This window comes from Cydia strobilella, chromosome 25 (genome assembly GCF_947568885.1).
Source record: "Cydia strobilella chromosome 25, ilCydStro3.1, whole genome shotgun sequence".
Classification (NCBI taxonomy): Eukaryota; Metazoa; Arthropoda; class Insecta; order Lepidoptera; family Tortricidae; genus Cydia; species Cydia strobilella.
In genome coordinates, this window is record NC_086065.1 from 7,096,523 (window position 1) to 7,110,167 (window position 13,645).

Genomic DNA, 13,645 nt, shown 5'->3' on the forward strand with positions numbered 1-13,645 from the left:
ATTTTTTTTTGTATATGTATGAGGTATAATCATTTGGTTCCAATTTGATCTCATCGAGTATTTTGTTTACTACTTGGATACACATAAAATGGGGCCCGTTTCTATAGATGGCTAATTTAGAGTTAGGTATTTTTAGTTTGTTTCTATACTGGCTTCTAGTTTTGTATGTATCCAGTTTAGCTTCAAATAGATCGGGGTTTTTTCTAGCGAAGATAACGGCCTCCATTATGAATATTGCCGGAAGTGTAAGTAGCTCATATTGTCTGAAAAAGGGACGGCAACTATTTGGGATCCGTATATTTGCCAGGATTCGTATACATTTCTTTTGCAGGACAAAGAGGTCGTGAGCGTCAGTGCTCATTGTATCGAACATGCATCGACATCCAGTGAGTTGTGAGAGGGCTGTCAACCCTTTCCGCAATCACCCTCAGGAGAGTGTTGGTGCTGCCCCGCACGCGGCCCCACAGGGACGCCACCCTCTTACGCAGCACTGCGTGGAAGCCGACTGCGTGGATTAAGCTTGCCGGGTTCTATTTATTGACCAAGCAAAGGCTTTATCCCTCAAAGAAAGGGTTCACTCGGCAGTTCGGATTACAGCGACGTTCGGACTAGCCTGTGTACGGATTATCGAGGCCCTACATTAATAGGCTAGACTTAAAAGGTTACACATACACAGTAGCCATTACATACAATACGGTGGGAGTGAGTGACCTTTGGCGCGGCCTTGTGGTAGGCGGTCCGGTTTCTGACTTAAAGTACGGTTGGAAAGTTCACATTGTAGTTTATTAAGTGTTTAAAATTGTATAAAGAATAAGATTTTTGTCAAAAATTTTATTTTTGATACAAGCTTTTATCGCTGATCATACTTTTCTTTTAACAGGTACCTAACTAATACTCATCGTCAATCAAAGGATATGATAGAGGACTCTCTCCAAATCCTAAATAAACACAAAAAAAATGAATGTATGTCAATTAATGTGCACCTATTTATAAATAAAGTCATTAAACGGTCACGAAAACTGCATAACGTTCAAAACTGACCGAAACTATTTAAACGTTACTCCGTCGAACAATAGACCATAGACAACAAGTCACGACTTTTCTGTACCAATATTAATGACCACTGAGGCCATTGAGGGCCTACCTCGAACCACGTTCGACGTGTTGCCTCTGTCGCACTTGTAAATTCGTACGTAAGTGTGACAGGGAGGCAACACGTTGAACGTGGTTCGCGGTAGGCCCTCTGTACCCGATTCAATCAAAAGTTCGCTGACCTTAATGATCATTAGCATTTGGGTATTTACTTTTTATGGATGAGTATTGTGATTTTGATTTATGACACTAGGTGAAAATGGTACAAGAAAGAATATTGTCTTGTTAAATGTTTTTATTGAAATATACGCACTACACTTTCAAATTTTTTTTGTGTTTCATAAGTGCTTTTGCAACACCTACTGTTTTTGATTATTATTCTCCGATTCCGCAACTCAAAGGTTACCTGGCAGAGATTGCTTTTCAGCGATAAGACCGCCTATTGTCTGCCTGCATCTCTAATCAATTGTGTTTTTCTAAATCTATTTATTTCTTGAGGTGTGTAATACTTTCACACTTTATCATCACATAGTTTATGCCTCTCTACATACTTATCTCCAATCAATTGTTTTTATGAATCTATTCATTTCTTGAGATGTGTAATACTTTCACATTTTATCATCACATAGTTTATGTCTCTACATACTTATCTATTTATTTCTTGAGATGTGTAATACTTTCACATTTTATCATCACATAGTTTATGCCTCTACATGCTTATCTCCAATCAATTGTTTTTCTGAATCTATTTATTTCTTGAGATGTGTAATACTTTCACATTTTATCATCACATAGTTATGCCTCTACATACTTATCTCCAATCAATTGTTTTTCTGAATCTATTTATTTCTTGTGATGTGTAATACTTTCACACTTTATCATCACATAGTTTATGCAAAATTAGCTTGGTTCGACTAGACTTACCTAAATTACCTAATAGAGCCTTGTACCGTTTGGTCGGCACCCTAAAAGTCCCAACAGAATGACTGTTGCGTAGGAGCGTAGCAGCTAAGCAGTGCGCGTGAGTTAAATGAAAGATCTTGACTTAAGCAATTAAGTCATGAGACATCATGACGTCATTTATATCAACGTAGGTACCAATAAGGTAAATTTATATTAATAACGGGTCACTCGCGTATTTTAAGTCGAAAAACGCTCGACATGTTTCACTCCGTACCGAGGAGTGTCATCAGGAGCTTTCGACTTAAAATACGTGAGTGACCCGTTATTAATATATTTAATATGTCTGTGTCTCACGGAAGTTTTGTTATTAATAAGGTAAATAAAATTGGAATAATCGCTTCTAACACCCAAAATAGTAATTCTAGTACGTTTACCCGAAATAATGGCCATGGAGATGAATGAGTCGTTTTAGAGTTTTATTCCTAAAACTTTCTTAATAAAAAGACATCTGCCGCGAAAATCATGACAGGTTTTAAGTTTAAGGTATTTTCTTTTGTTGTACAAATGTACTCTATAATGTAGGCCAGCGGTTCTGAAACTTTTTTATCGACGGAACCCTTTTGGAAAGCAAAATATTTGACGGAGCCCCAAATTAAAAAAAATCGTTCGTCACTGTGGACCAGACCGACCAGATATACCTATAGAAGAGCTGGTTTTTTTTGCAGAGGCTTTGCGAAGCCCCAGGGGTCCACGGAGCACACTGAGAATGGCTGATGTAGGAACACAATCGTCTGTTAGGCGAGCTTAACCGGCTTGTTTTCAATTTTGTGTTGGTTTCTTTCATTTACCCCTATTTACAAATACAAATGCATTTATTTAATTGCTTTTTACAGCTGTTCTTAATTGGTAATTGGATATAAAGATCCATCCATCCATCTAAAGGGGCCCACAGACTATCAGTCCGCCGGACGATATCGGCCTGTCAGTTGTTCGGAACTGTCAAATTTTTGTTTTAACTGACAGGCCGATATCGTCCGGCGAACTGATAGTCAGTGGGCCCCTTTAGTTATAAAGAACAAGTAGGTAAGTATTTATCTACCTTTAAGTTAGGCTTTAAGTTATGTTAAATAATTGTATAAAGTCATTCGAGTCTGGGTTACCTACGAGACAGGCTAAGCCTAGTGTAGGAACCAGAGTAACCTGACTGTATTTTTCTATGCCAGGTACATTTTGTCAACTGTGTTTAATTTAAGTAAATCTTAACAACCCTGTAAATATTTTTGTGTACCTACAATAAAATAAAATAAAACCTAAACTTCACCTGCTCTAAACAGTCAGCAACTCACATGTGACTCCCTTAGCCCTACAAATTGGCGATTGCGTAGGAGTGCGCATGAGTGGAATGAAGGTGAATTTTGGCGCCATCGCCAGTTGACGTCATTGTGAGTAATCTGGCTAAATAAGGATTACGGCCACGGTCACTTTTTCATCTGATGGTCACAGGTTTTTGCAACTAGTAATACCATTATAAGAGGAGCTATTGATGAGGCTGGGATCGGGACAGTGTCGCGGTCAGAATTTTCGTGAAGATGTCTCTAAAACCGTATATTTTCTTACTCTTTTTGACTAAATGATTTGTTTCCGCTACCCAAATGTTGTATGGAAGAGATCCCGCTTCAGCGATAAGAGCGCCTGATGTCTACCTCTATACTTAATCAATTGTTTTCTGAAAGCTGTATCTTTGACTGAGGTGTGCCAATAAAGCGTATTTTATCTAGCTATCTATTTTCGCTGAATATTGTGGTTCCCGGGGGGTATGTGGGGGGGGGGGTTAAGGTCAATAACGTCGTTTGATCCGTACTGAACGCAACTCCCTGTATAATTATAATCTCTACTTAATATTAATCTTATAAATGCGAAAGTATGTCTGTCTGTCAGTTACCTCTTCACGCTTAAACCGCTGAACCGATTTAGATGAAATTTGGAATGGAGATAGTTTGAAGCCCGATGAAAGGACGTAGGAGTTTTTAACAATCATCATCATTATCCCAAGTAGAAGAAGTCGCGGGCAGAAGCTAGTTTACTTTAAATCGACCCGAACACATGACTGCATTTAAAAACCAATCGGGAAATCGCAATAAAATCTTAACCCAGGGAGCTTTGGGTAAAAATTAAGCAGTAAAATGAAGTAGTAAATGAAGTCACAGGGCGGACACGCTATACATCAAAAATCACGCGTTTCTATGTGTGAACGGCACGTCTGTACACGCGTCATGGGTTGCTTAAAAATAGTACTGAGCGGCCGGCAAACGGCCGTCAATCTCGTGTCGCGGGGCGACGTAATTCGAGTCGGGGCGGGGCGGTGCGTGGCCGTTCTGTATGATAATACTATTACTTATTCTGTGATGAAGTAGTAAATAGTGAATGAGTAATAGTGAAGTAGTAAATAGTAGTATAAGTCTAGTAAAAATGAAACAGTCTACATTTAACTCCATGCACTTGACCGTACGTTGTACAACACAACCTACTTTTGAATCACGTAACGACCTCGCCGACGAAAGGCTTTATTATGTTAAGTAGTTTTAAAAAGCCGCCATTGCAGTTTAATAAATGTGCTGTTGACATATTGTTGTAACGTTTGTACTATGTAAAGGGGCCCACTGACTATCAGTCCGCCGGACGATATCGGCCTGTTAGTTAGAACAAAATTTTTACAGTTCCGAACAACTGACAGGCCGATATCGTCCGGCGGACTGATAGTCAGTGGGCTCCTTAAATGTATATAGGCCATTTTTAGGGTTCCGTACCCAAAGGGTAAAAACAGGACCCTATTACTAAGACTCCATTGTCCGACTGTATATAACCAGGCTGTATCTCATGAACCGTGATAGATACAGTTGAAATTTTCACAGATGATGTATTTCCGTTGCCGCTATAACAACAAATACTAAAAAGTACGGATCCCTCGGTGAGCGAGTCCGACTCGCACTTGTCCGGTTTTTAGATAGATAAACCATTTAATCGTTTTTGCCACAATTTTTCTATTTGGTAAACACAAACAGACAGATAATATCACGTCCTTTTATTTATTTATGTAAACTTTATTGCACGACAAAATTGTACAAATGGCGGACCTAATGCCTTAAGGCATTCTCTACCAGTCAACCACTTGGCCAAAAAGAGACGTTTGTTTTCTCAATTTATAAAACTAACTTTAGGTGACCATTTCTAGCTTTTTGTCGCTTTTTTAAATGACAAATATTCTAAATTGAAATCAGTTTTGAATATTATTTCGTGCAGGTACACAAGGTCATGTTTAACTTACTACTCGTATGTCACCTACGCGTATAGATGGGTCGTGGGTATTTACCCAATCTTGGGTAAAGACTAGGCCAGGCTACGCGAATGTCAGACAGAATGTACATTCAGAAAACCGCAGCCAAATAACATTAGATCCTACTCACGGTGTTGTGTTCCTGCCGGTAAGTAAGGTTGCCAGAGCTGAACGAGGGCGCGGAGTGTTAGGGTCGGCAACGCGCATGTAACTCCTCTGGATTTGCAGGCGTCCATAGGCAACGGTGACGGCTTACCATTAGGCGGGCCGTATGCTTGTTTGCCACCGACGTAGTATAAAAAAAAAGTAATTTTTTAACAAGTTTATAATTACTACAAACGTCGAACGACGTCACCTTTATCTTAACTTTCGGCTGAAGAGTCAATAATTGTTTTTCTGCTTATGTATATGTATGACCTATAGGTACAGGATGCATGACGCTTCCATTTAACACATAATGCCATGTAACATCCCGTCAGTTATGTAAAATGATTAGAGTTAGAGAAGGCTGAATCAATTGGCTCCTACGCTTAAAGGTCTTCTGTTATATAATAGTTAGACAGGTAGCCTTCCGTGTTCGTTTTTTAGATTATTGATATCTATACTTACTAATTATTATAGATGCGAAATTACCTAAAGTTAGACCAAGCTTTAACTAACTGCAAGTCTGCACATAGGTACTAAGCAGTTACAGTGTGGAAGTGCAAACATAAAAGTCTAATTTCCTTTTTTCCATTCCTTTAACCCGCATACCTACATATTAATGCGCTTCAGTAAAGGCACAGACACAGATCATATAATAGGTGTAAATGAAGCATTGTTAACTTCATTCATCTTTTCTCAGTTTGCACTTAATCTGTGGCAGTCAATGACACATTGACAGTTGATAGGTTAAACGTCAGACGGTGTTCGTAAAAAGTGCATTGTAACGATCGCATATGAGGTTAACAATTATTGTATAGAAAATTAGAAATAAATACTTGGTGGAATAATAGCTTTAATGTTGTTTCTCTTTTCAGGTAAGTACCTTAGATATTTAGTTAAGTTACTGTTAAGCTAGAAATAAGTAACTGTTAATAAAAAACCCTATTCTCTTTTCAGAGCAACACATTTTTGGTTTTATTTCGCCTCCATTGTGTGTAACGCACATTATATAGGTAAAGGGGACGGAATGAAAATCAGTCAATTTGTAATGAAATTGCTGACGCAGCATATGCTGAGCCCGTTCCTTTTGCCGCGCATGCAATATTTTTTAAATGTTATATTTTGTAGACCACTTACACGTTGGGAAGATGACATAAAAGGAACAGCCGGCACAGACTGGATGTCATTAGCACAGGACAGGGACAAATGGGCAGCACTGGAGGAGGCCTTTACCCACTAGGGATTCATGTAATTAAACACTAATTTTAAGTTTGTTTTACTTTTTCAAATTTATATGTAACCGTTTTTTACATCGAATAAAGGGCTTTTTTATTTTTATTTTTATTATATTTTGTAAACGAACAGATTTTAAATGGTTTCTTATTCTTATTCTTATTATTTTTCTTAATTTCTAAAACACTACCCTTTTAAACAGAACTTCTGATTACTAAAATAGGATGAGACATGTTAGTACCACAGGTATTATTTTCCATCACTTCGGCATTTCAAAGTCGGTGCAAAGTTAGCTAACATCAGACTCTAAGTGTCTCTAAGTAGGTTCCTCGATTATCCGATCCAAACCCTCAATTATCCGAACTTTTTCAACGAGTGTTTTCTAACACCCAGCCGCGAATAAGTTACGTGGCCATCTTTATGGGTTAATTCATAGTCTGTCCGTCCATGCAGTTTCACAGCTCGCTTTACGTTAAATTGTAATACTTAGGTATACTGTACATTTACGCTAAGTACCTAAGTTAACTAAGTATAAACATGTTTTAAAATCGGCTCATATTCTCGGCTTGCCTCGGCTCTCAGCCTTCGCACCTCAAACCAAACAGCCTAATTGTTTACTAACGCCTAAACCAACCGACTTGACTCACAATTACGAAAAACAAACAAACGGAACAAACATTTCGTCTATCTGGAACGTTTTACAACTTGACAGGTTGTTTATTTTCTGTAGGAATAGGAACTGGGTACTTATTTATTGAATGACAAAACAACCAGAATAAGAACTATGAACCTTTTGAATCGCTCGAATATGCTCGTATAGAGCGACAGAGATAAAGACAAGTGTTACATCCGTTCATATTAGGCTTACGCTGCGTCCGAAGCACCCTCCACACTCGTGCGCGAGTCGCGGCTCGTAACGCGAGTGTGTCGTTGATCGGTGGTGGTTGTCGGTGTGCGAAGCAAACGCCAATTTGGCTCGCTGATTCAGATCGCCGATTATGACCAATATCCAATATTACTGATAAAATGAAGGTGCGGACGCAAGAATGACAATTTTTGACTAGTATTCACGATCAGGGGCATTTTTTTTAAATTTAGAGCGCTCAAATATCACCATGAAACTAAAATTGGTTATTAAATTGGAGATTGACGCCAATTTCTTTTCTGATCAAATCGGCCGATTTGATCATCCGTCTGGACTCCGCCTTAGCATTTTGCTTCGCGCCTTAAGGCCACGTAATACTGGCCCATCGAAAACTCGCCTCACTTACGCATACGCAAGTAACACCGACTACTTGTATAAAACTTGCGTAGATGCGATGCGTATCACGCTTCCCGCTTACGTAACGTGACCGTCGCGAACCCGCTAAAGGGCACCGCACATTAGTGGGCTGGCCTTTTCTCAAAAAACCGGCCGTGCGAGTCGGACTCGCGTTCCAAGGGTTCCGTACATTACACAATTTAAACAATGTCTTTTTTAATGTAACACGTGAGTGAAATGTCTAAAAAACCCGTAGAGGTTGTATCAAAAACTAAGTAATTAAGTCCGACTCACGCTTGACTGCACATTTCTAATAGGTTTTCCTGTAATCTATAAGTAAAGAACTATTTTGTGTATTTTTTTCATAATCTTAGACCCAGTAGTTCCGGAGATAAAGAGGGGAAAGGTAATTTTTTGCCTATTTTCTTGAATAACTTCTAAACTGGTTAGCCAAAAATTATAAAAAAAATATTTTGAGTTTCTCAGAATGAGCTCTTTCATTTGATATGTAACACGATATAGTTTGAAAAACTTTATTTTTTAATTTTCTCATTTACCCCCCAAAAGTGGCCCCCATGTTTAAAAGTCATTTGTTTACGTTGCATGTCCGTCTTTGAGTCACAAACTTACATATGTATAGCACAGTTCAACTTAATTGGTCTAGTAGTTTCGGAGAAAATAGGCTGTGACAGACGGACAGACAGACAGACAGACAGACAGACGCACGAGTGATCCTATAAGGGTTCCGCTTTTTCCTTTTGAGGTACGGAACCCTAAAAATCTTCTAGAAATAGATTTTCGCTCATGTCATCTCGCACATTGCTAGACGGTAAATTTTCAGCGTCTTTACGGTGATTTTTCGTAATGGTTAATCAAAAATATTTAAGCGATGAAAGTCATGTGACGAGAAAGGTAAGGCTCTGTGAGGTGTGAGAGATGATATGAAACGAACGCAAACTAGTGAATAATGAGATGACGGGCGACAGAGAGGTATAAAAGAAAAAGACATGCTGCGCCGACCCCAAGTGAAAGGGATAAGGGCAAGCGAATGTTGATGAGTCAGTTCCTTCAGTTAGGGGACAATAGCACATGTTAGTAGAAAATGACTAGAAAAGTTCTAAAACAAATGCTTAGTAAGCAGATACTCAATTATTAAAAACCTATTATTTTTTCATTGAATTTATAAGTCGAATAGGTTAACATAATATTCCAAATACCTGTGACATAATTTTATATTTTATAATTTAATGATGCCTTAATACTTTAATTGGATAGTATAATGTTATTTAATTCCTAAATGAATTAACGACATATTTATAATTGTAATCTTTCTTGGTATGTAAAATGTGCTAAACAAAAATGTTAAATGACATCTAACACTTGTTATCAATAAACGATTGAATGATTGATTGATTGAAAAGGTTTACATAACTCAAAATTCCGATTTGAATTAAATACCATAAAACTAGGGTTTTTCTAGTTACAAGATATTACCTACATAGCCATGGCAACGAGCGCCAAGAACACAAAAACTAATATCATCCTAGATGTACGTATAAGGTCAAATGGAGAAGACGATTGGTTGGGAAGACCGTCATAATCATAACTGTCATAAGGCTGAACTCTCGCTCACACATACCTAGTCAGAAAGGAAGAGTTTCACTCTTTCTGGTCTACCTTAGAAGGAACGAAAGAGTTTGTAGACGGTTTTCTACACATTGACCTTAATGCACCTAAATCAATCTATCAATCAATCAATCAATTAATCTTTATTGCAGATAAAGAGATTCATATTACATTAAAATCACGAGCACAATTAAAATAACAATAAAATAGGTACATTTAAAAAATGATTAAAATTAAATTAAATGTGCATAGGTAGTGCTTTTACTGTGCGTCGTGCCTACATGCGCGCGCGCCGCGTGACAGCACAATGGGCGCTGTCAAGATGTCCGCTAATATACGCACGCGTCAAACTGTCTACTAAATATAGAATTAGACAAGCCAATGCCTCTTTATTTTAACTTGACTGACTAACAGGTACACGATGAAAATGAAAATGAAAAATATTTATTAACCAAGAGTTTACAATTCGTGTAAGATTAACTTTGGTACCCGCACTAGGCGCGCCTGTATCGCGGGGACCAAAAACAGTAGGTAGTTATAACAAAGAGTGTTATAACCGGTTGACAATTTTACTTAATGTTAGGTTAACTACGACTAAAAATTCTAAAACTACTCGATAACTTATGTAATATACCGTGGGCTCAAATAACCCGACAGATTTTAATAAAGGTGTATTCTTGACCGTTTGGAGACTAAAATGCATACAAAGTTTTCTTAAATCGGTTTTGTTTTAGAGATAATGACATTTCTTGTAAAAATTTGTTTCTGTAATAACTCAGTGAAAAACCGAAAACGTCTTTTCGGCTGCGACGCTACGCTGCACACTAACACAGAATTTTCACAGAAAATATCTATTTGAACGATCTGTAACTAATTTGTTTGTGTTGCAGCTCTTTAAAATAAGGGTTTGCTTATCATGGTTATATTATTTGTAATTTAAGATACGGCCTAATGATTTGGGGAAGTTTGTCATACTCCAAAAGATTATTTTTGCAGAATAAATATACCTAATCTATGTCGAAATTAAACTATCGTGAGACATTTTCAAAATATTTAGATCGGTACAGTGCAAGGAGTACAACCGCCGCGGACACTCGTGCCTGAGGAAGGGTTCCCGACGAATCCGAAACATGTCGCCAAAAGCGACTAAAAATAATAGTAATAAAAACTGTACCGATCTGAATATCCTAAGTCTATGTAAACTTACGTTATCAGTAGACATGGTGTTGCAGCCCTTCAGAGGCAGGGTGTACTGCAAGTCTCCCCGCGCCGCCACGTACTCCCGGAGGCAGGATGAGTTGCTGCCCAGACCTGCTGGGTACACTATGCCGTTGAACGTGTCGTAGAGGCTGTGGAATGAAGGTAGATTAAAAAAAAAGTAGCTATCACGGTTCATGAGATATAGCCTGGTGACAGACGGACAGACAGGCAGACGGACGGACAGCGGAGTCTTAGTAATATGGTCCCGTTTTTACCCTTTGGGTACGGAACCCTAAAAAGCACACTGGTGCAGGAAATTCTAGCTGTAAAACATATACACTCAAATTAATACTACTAAATATTAGCATTTAAAATTTTATTATCACATCATAATCCACCCTAGTGACTGACGTACGAAAGATCCTTTGTGATAGGTATTTTGAAAATTTAAAAAACAAAAGATTTAATCGTTTAATATTTGTTTTCTTCTGACAAACTTACATTGATCTTAAACCCACCTGTCTCCAAAAATAGAGTTGTGCGCCAGCGTGATGGTGACATGCATGCTGTCTCGCTCGCACGCGACGGCCAGCGTATCTAAAGGAGCGAGAGAGCCGGGCCATGGCGTTGTGTCCTCGTCTGTCGCTTTCGCTATCGCTGTTGTGGATAGCTCTGAAAAAAAAAGAAAAATCCAGTTTTTTTGACATTTTATGAACCCAAAATGTTGTATTATTCAGAAACTGAGATGCCTAACAGTATAGGTAAAGTAAGGACGCTAAGCACCTAGAATTTCGTACAGGACAGGTGCCAGATACGAGTATATCGGAGTAGGCAAGGCGCTCACAAAAAAAAAAGAATGAAAAAGCGCCCCCGCGGCCTGACTACGCGGATGTAGCACAGGGCGGACACGCTATACATCAAAAATCACTTGCGTTTCTATGTGTGAACGGCACGTCTGTACACGCGTCATGCGTCATAGTGAGTAAGTTGCTTAAAAACAGTACTGAGCGGCCGGCAAACGGCCGTCAATCTGGTGTCGCGGGGCGAGGTCATTCGAGTCGGGGCGGAGCGGTGCGTGGCCGTTCTGTATGATAATTAATACAATAGTATTCCTACATCCGATATCGGATCGGACAATGTGAAAACGCTCTTACATGCTTTATATGGATAAGTGGCTTTGGATACGTTATACAAAGCTAGTAAACGGCCTAACGTTTTCTGTATACTATCATCATCATCACTAAACGTTGGTTCTTGGTTCCGCCTCGGAGTAACAGTCTAACAGCGGGCTTTCTACCACAGTATAAGTTACTACACAGTATAGGGAAATATAACACACTTTAATTTTATAAAAAAAGTGTGTACGTGTAATCTTTACGCGCGATTGATGTAAAAATTCTTTGACGATGACGTTTATCGCTATGTTGGCACTTTGACGTGTGTCCTATTGTGCGTGTGTCACTACTGAGCTTTACTTCCGTCAGAAAAATCTGAGTTACCCTCTAGTCGCGCCTAAAGAAGTTTTACTTAATAAACTTTCCAAGCCTTGCGCTCTTGCGAGTCGGATTGACGCACTATTGTTGATTCCATATATAGTTTGGCCCGGGACTGTCTCATTTCAAACATAGACAGAGAGAATCATACTGTCTTTGTCTTACGCTAGTACTAGCACCAAAAGAAAGGGATAAGTATAGTTTTCTTTTTGTTCTTATTTACTGACAATTTGGTTTGACAGCAGACTATAAAAATAAAATAAAAATAAAAATAAATTGATTTTATTTCAGGCAAGCACCCATATAAAACACAGAATTACCTATAAAATTAAAATATAGTTTGGTTTGGTAGCACTAAGATGTTATTGAATCTTTATTGCACAACAAAAATTAGGCGGTGTATTTAAACCAAAATTTAAGCAGGAAGTAAAAAATATTATTTTAGGAAAAATATGAATTGGCAAGCTTCAAAACTCAAGGCGAATGACCCAAAATTTTGATTCACGCTACTAACTGATGTTGGGCTTGTGATTCTTATTGTTTAATTTTTGCCTTTTCTCAATTTTGGAGGCTTGAAGAACGCTGGATTATTTCGTGGCCGGCCACTTTCAAATACTAGATAGATGCTATCCAGATCCAGACGGGCAATAGGGCCAACCTTCTGCGACCAAGCGATCATGTTTTTTTTGTTATTTTTTAATTTAAGTATTTTACTGTTTTTATCCACCTGTATTTCGTTGTTTATAAAATAAAAATTCTATACTGCCTGTAATAATTGTATTGTGATCCACATGTTAAGCTAGCTATTAATTTGTGATGCTTTCTGACTCCAAGTCTCCATGGTCTACATAATTATGATATGACATACAATTTGCCGTAATATTAGGTTGGAAAAATCCGTTGGTCGACCTTAGAGCAAATAGAGTAAAGAATTAATTGAATCAGTAAGTAAATATTATTAATAATACATACATTATTATATGTACACTGTATATATTTAATTGTTGCTAATAGTTATGTTTTCTGAAATATTTTTTTCACTAGGGGAGACATATTTTTTTTATCTTTCGGAGCGATTTCGTTTGTTAAGACCCTTATTCGAAAGACCTTTTGAAAAAAGTTTGAAAGACCTATCCAATGATACCTATTGCGACAAAGTAAAAAAAAAAAAAATTTTGTAACCTAAAAAAATATTTTTTATAGTTTTTCATTTACCGTTCTGTCGCAATGTATGATTTATGTATCCATGCCAAATTGCAGCTTTCTAGCAGTAACGATCACGGAGCAAAGCCTCGGACAGACAGACAGACATGGCGAAACTATAAGTGTTTCTAGGTGACTACGAAACCCTAAAAAGAC

At 38.1% G+C, this 13,645-nt stretch overlaps 1 protein-coding gene and 1 long non-coding RNA gene across 2 annotated transcripts in view; both read right to left on the reverse strand.

Moving 5' to 3' along the window:
- The window catches only part of LOC134752936 (uncharacterized), a 160,245-nt gene that overhangs the window by 118,006 nt on the left and 28,594 nt on the right, over positions 1–13,645 (reverse strand). The window lies entirely within an intron of this gene.
- The window catches only part of LOC134752841 (cuticlin-4), an 86,181-nt gene that overhangs the window by 26,654 nt on the left and 45,882 nt on the right, over positions 1–13,645 (reverse strand). Inside the window, exons 3-4 of the mRNA XM_063688602.1 lie at positions 11,312–11,465; positions 10,801–10,942 (exon numbers count right to left, since the gene is read on the reverse strand). Of these exons, the coding sequence (XP_063544672.1) occupies positions 10,801–10,942; positions 11,312–11,465 (296 nt within the window). The remainder of the gene's footprint in view (positions 1–10,800; positions 10,943–11,311; positions 11,466–13,645) is intronic.